Raw genomic sequence first — 6000 nt, 5'->3', positions numbered from 1 at the left:
TTCTCAAAGAGCTCTCTGTACTTCACAAACAAACAAAATGCTAAAATCTGAAACAGTCACGCAAGAGAAAGCGTGAATTCAGGTTACTACTTCAAACTGGTTTTTCCGTTCATAATTACATTACAGGTGAATCATTCCCACAAATAAATACACATAAATAAGTATACTATGAAATGTTGTCTGGAGCACACATAGAGTATGAAAAGTAACAGCAACCAGTGGATTGATTGTCATGGAGAAATAGTTCTAAATAGATTGCAAGCAACTGTCTGTTATCTTCACAATCCACTTGAATATATCTCTGCTTTACTATTCACAGTTAAGATTTTATAATGAAGCACATGATATAGCAAATCTTAGATACTCTAAGAAGACTATCATTTATCAGACCTCTGGGTTTTCACAGTAAAATCCAGTCTGCCTGTCCTATGGGATTGCTACATTTTTCTGACTCCAAGAGTAACTGAAATTATCTGAAAAAATGCAATTCAAGGGATTTCTAGAAAGGAGACTATGCAGGTGGTAACACATGCAACTGGCAACATGAATTCTCCAGTTTCAGCTGCTCAGAAAAGAAATACATTAAACACTAAAGTTTCCATATAAAAGATCACTGGTCTTCTCCTCTTAGGTACATATAAGCAGAGGATGCAGTTCTGAGCAGACATCTTGATGCCTCATAAGTCATAGGAAGTTCCTGATAAATTATGAGATCTAGACATCTCTAAACTCTTTCCAGTCAGAGTGGGAACCCCTCGGAAAAGGAAATGTCAACAGTGGAAGGAACTACAGAGTATCTGTGTGGGGACAGTGGTCAAGAACTGGATAGCAATGTCTCCCCTTCAAAGCTGGAAGAAATCTCTGTAGCAGTTATAAAATTATAGAATGGATTGGGCTAGGAGGGACTTTTAAAAGTCATCTAGTCAGCCTGGCCCTGTAATGAACAGGGACATGTTCAACAAGACCAGGTTTCTCAGAGTCCTGTCTGATTTTGAATGATTCCAGGGATGGACACCTACCACCTCTCAGGGCAACCTTTTCCAGTTTTCCAGTGTTTCACCACTCTCACCATAAGAAAATCTTCCTTATATCTAATCTTAATCTATGCTCTTTTAGTTTATAATCATTAACCCTTGTCCTACAACAACAATAGCAACAGAACCCGCTAAAAAGTTTGCTCCCATTTTTCTCATAGGTCCCCTTCAGGTACCAAAAGACTGCAATAGGCAATCCCCAGAACCTTCTCTTCTCCAGGCTTAACAACACTAACTCTGTTGGCCTTTTCTCACAGGAAAGGTGCTCCAGCCCTCTGATCATTTCTGTGGCCCTTCTCTACAATGGTGCCAACAGGTCCACATCTTTCCTGTGCTGAGAGTTCCAGACCTGGATATCCTGGATGCAGTATTCCAAATGGGGTCTCATGAGAGCAAAGTTAGGAGTAGAATCACCTCCTTTGGCCTGATGGTCAATCTGATTGGAATGAATTTGAATTTGCTTTCATACTCTCTTGTTCTCTTTTGTGCCTGCATGCTTGAGGGTCCTATAAAGTTCAGGAAAATGACACCATCATTCTCAAAGGATCAAATGCAGTGTTTCCCATGGATTTCATTTGGAACCCCACCTAGTTCATGGTGCCTTACTGCAATTGAAAGTACTACTTAAATCACATCCGGTCTTGCTTGTTAGGGAAAGTGCAGTGTTCAAATTCTTCAAAGACCACTAAAATTACATTTGCAATTGAAAAAAGCAGAATGAGAAGGAAGTTGAACAAAATTCAAGATGAATGAAGATAGCCATCTTCTAACTACTGACCTTGAAACGGTTGATCAGATCATAGCGTGTGAGAAGTTCATAGAAAATGAATTTCAGTGCATGATCCCCACTGGCATCATTTAGTGCAAATACATCAAAGGACCAGTTGTCTACATTCTGCAAGAGTATGTAGAAAAGACAGTTAATATGGTCATCATTTTTACCATGATCTTTCAATTTCTTGACCTTCTCTCACAATTTCAGAATTCCAGTACTGATATAAATGTATAGTTTATTTTTCAATAAATTCTTCATAATCCATCTAACCAATGCAGAATCATCAATGTACTTACAGTATATCAGGATACTTATTAGTATTGTGTGACTTGTGTTTAACAAGTTTCCATTAAGAACATGTATGCTGTTTGTTTATTCTAAACATGGCAATTCTCTACAGTGGAATTTAATCACCAAAGGATGAATCCTAAAAGATAAAAATCCTGGTTGGCTTTAGTACCTGAGACATTGAGATGGTCCTGTTTGGCCCGATATGATACATTAAGTGCTAACAATTATATAAAAATCCAGTCTTTATAACAGAAGAATAAATAAATAATTCCAGTTGGGAATGTTACAGACAGCTGTAAATGACATACTAGTGCTGCAGGCTGCTCAGTCAAGAGATCAAGGAGGGGAAGTTCTCCGCTCTAAAACTGAGGGTCTAACCTTCTCACAGAAGTTTGAGTTCAAATCTCAAATGATAGGGAAGGCTGTGGGAGGTGACAGCATTCTTTATCTAGCAAGAGATGAAGAGAATTGCTAACTCTTTCTAAATGCTCAGTTTCCTAGCTTTCTGTCCCTTCTTAACCTTGGGGACTTGTTATATAAGTCAACAAGCAAATTCAGGGATAGAAGCTATTCTGCTCAACGTTACTGCAAGGTATGGCATTTCTGTAGCCACAGATAAGCAGAAGTCTATACTGCAGACATTGTAAGTGACTACAGGTTCTGTGTTCATTACCTGTTTATTTTCTAGCCTAGAAAATATTCCTGTCATGGTGTGGGCATTAAAAAAGGCTGGAAAATTAAATTCTAAAGCACTTAACTCCTTCATCAGTAATTAATGCGAAGTTCCATCTCTAGCACTAGGCTGATGGACAGCAGATCACCGCAGTGTACTCTGTAAGCAAGTCTGTATGAATGGTTTGTATAGTCACTATTCAAATGAAAGACAAGGCTGATTGTCATTTTTATGGCAATCAATCTTAATTCTTCATACCATGTCATACAGAAAGGCAACAGACTACTGCAGTAGAAAAATTAGTATAAAAGAGAAAGAGAGAGAGAGAGAGAGAGAGAGAGGCTCTGCACTCAATTAAAAAAAAAATGCCAAACTTCTCATCCACTTAAGAAATTAGACAGATAATACATCTAGAACTTGCACTACTACAGCCTGCATTTTTTTTAGAAGCATCAGTATTTCATTATTTTATTAAAACCAACCTCTGTCACAAAGCTGTGATTCCACTGCTTTGGGTTATTAAGTCAGATGTCCTCTTTACCACAGCAGCAAAAATAAGAATTTGTAGTTGAAAATAAGCTTGTTTTGACTTCATTTCATCTCAATCCTTGTCCTTATTAGCATGACTCTGAGGGGAATGTTGATTATGGCAACCCAGAACTACTGAAGACATATGTGTGGTATACTTCTACAGCCTTTTGCATGCTTAAATCATCAGGTCATTTTACAGAGCACACTAAGCAGTCAGATAGCTGTAAGGGTTTTTTAATTGACCTTACTGGACTGAACCAAGCACCAAACATGCCATTTTCAATGGAGGAGATGGGATTGAGAAATTTAAGATTAAATATTATTTTTAAGACAGAAGACTTCAAAGAATCATAGAATATGCTGAGTTGGAAAGGGCTCAAAAGGATCATCAAGTCCACCTCCTAGTCCTTCACAGGACATCCCCAAGAGTCACACCATGTGCTTCTTCAACTCCATCAGTTTTTGTGCTGTGACTTCTTTGCTAAAGAGCCTGTTTTGACTTCTTCAAAGTAATTCACATTTCAACCAAATCCATTACCAAACCCAAAAACATCCTGACAAAGACATGTTCTCAAAACAGTTTTGGAAAAAAAAATAATTCTAGAGTGTAGGTAGAGTATTGTAGAGTGACCAGGTAGGTGCTATTTCACTCTGAGCAAAATTAGTCAATGACCTTGGTCATTATTTAAGAATTGGTTTAACTTTTCTAACATGATCAATTCTTTTTACAACCTAATCATTTGAAGACATAGAAAAAAGGGAGGAATTCAATAAGGCTTAAGTCAGCTGAGAATAGGTGATGAGTCTTCCACTGTCTTGTTACTGCTGAGGAACTCAGGAGAAGAGGTACCATTATAGATATCTTCCCTCATAAGCTGGCTATGGAGTGTAGTTGCAAAAGAACAAAGAATTTACATCCTATTTGCAGGAGTGAAGCTAGCACTTGTCAACACACAGTTAGAAAAAGGTGTGGGTGGACACTTTTGATTCTGTATATGAAAAGCATGTTTGATCATTCTTCTTGCAATTCCTCCAGATCTTTTGATCAGTTCTACTATTCAAAATGAAAAGGATACCCTAACTGTAAATCTTTCCAGTGTGGAGAAATGCTGCAAGATATCTTAATGAGTTTTACACTTAATATCCCTGTGTACCACCCCACTCTATCACATTTTTTCACCACTGCATGGCGTGGTTGAACCACATGCAACATGTAACCTGCAAAGCTGCTGTGTAGGCAGCTGGTCACTAACTTCTGTTTGTAGTCTTGATAATTCATGCCTAAGTAAAGAATCTTGCAATTAACCCATGGATTGAAGCTTTGTTTATTTTTCAGACTACTTCTGACTAATTATTTTTACACTGAAACCTTAAAGCTCACAGAAGGGTCCATTTTCATAAACTGATCACTTATTTTTCATAAACTGTCACTTTGAAGACCTGAGCTGAACAATGCAAGAAATTCCCTTCTCTCACAGCAGCAGATCCTTTTCCTTCTCCATCTCTTTCCATGTCTGTTTTCTTCCTTCCTTGTGGGATATTATGAGTGATTCCTAAATCTTAATTTAATCACTGTAATCTAGAACAGAATTGCAATCTTCACAAGCTGAAAATGGACACAGCCTTGAACTTTATTCCTTCTTTTATTGAAGGGATAATGCCTTAGGCCAGTTAAATGATTAATGAATGTGAACTAACTGAATATCAGAGAGAAGGAAAGGCCAAGTATTAAGACCCCCCCTTATATGTCACAGGATTATTTTGATACTTTGTGCAGACCCCCCTTTAATATCTTTTTATTGGGATTACCTTTAGCACTCCAATTACAGCTGGTGGGTAGCTCAAGCCGACCATATTTGAAGTACGCCTGTACATTCTACCAAGATGAAATAGATAAAGCAACACATTAATAGAATTAAGTCAAACAAAACATACAATCAACAAAACTCATAAAGCAACTGACCATTACAGGAGATCTGATTCAGCCTGGAAAACCCTAACTGGAATATGGACCTTTTTTCCCTTCCATTTTGTTCCTAACTTGCCCAATATTCTCAATTTTGTTTTTATTGTATAGTTTAATTTGAGCTTGTACGTTGCCCAATATCTCACAGCTTGGTTACTGAGCTGAACATGACAAAGAATTTGCCAGTACCAGGTCTTCGCTTGACCAAACAAAATGTTCCCCATTTTCCACCATACATACCTGTACTGACCTTTCAGTTCCCTTAGTCCTTGCTGGCCCACATGCAAGCTAATTCTGAGTGTACTTCAGAAACCATTTGCATGCAATGAATCAACTGCAGTGTGATACAGCTGTTGCTTTTGTCTGTATGTTTTCAAGATTAGTATAAAACCTTTTGGGTGTTTGCCATGTGTATGTGTGTGTTTCAGGGAATGAGAGAAAAAGAACAAGGCAATAATCAACATCTGTAACTATCCTGAATGAAGTATGTAATGTATCAGAATTTAAACTTGATTATAAAGTATATTTTAAACAGATTATAGAGTATGTACAAGTTTTTAGTTGTTTTCAGGACACACTGTGCTTAATAGGATTTGGTGAATGCAGAAAATATGTCATAGCTAGAATGTCTTTCCACAGGCCACCCTTTTTTGCCCTAAAGCACTGTACGACTAAAGGAAGATGATAGAAAGCTCTCTTCTCCCACCTGAAATTATCCTGTGCAAAGTTT

General features: G+C 37.6%; 1 protein-coding gene across 7 annotated transcripts in view; it reads right to left on the bottom strand.

Annotated features, from left to right (window-relative positions):
- The window catches only part of PDE1C (phosphodiesterase 1C), a 207921-nt gene that overhangs the window by 73487 nt on the left and 128434 nt on the right, over positions 1 to 6000 (bottom strand). For all 7 annotated transcript variants that reach the window (XM_015619318.2, XM_015619319.2, XM_033512002.1 and 4 more), the window contains 2 exons: positions 5114 to 5180; positions 1813 to 1929 (listed from right to left, as the gene is read on the bottom strand). In XM_015619318.2, the coding sequence (XP_015474804.1) occupies positions 1813 to 1929; positions 5114 to 5180 (184 nt within the window). The remainder of the gene's footprint in view (positions 1 to 1812; positions 1930 to 5113; positions 5181 to 6000) is intronic.

This window comes from Parus major, chromosome 2, assembly GCF_001522545.3.
Source record: "Parus major isolate Abel chromosome 2, Parus_major1.1, whole genome shotgun sequence".
In the NCBI taxonomy this organism is placed as follows: domain Eukaryota; kingdom Metazoa; phylum Chordata; class Aves; order Passeriformes; family Paridae; genus Parus; species Parus major.
The sequence above is the reverse complement of the archived record's forward strand: the minus strand, read 5'-3'. Positions and strand labels throughout refer to the sequence as shown.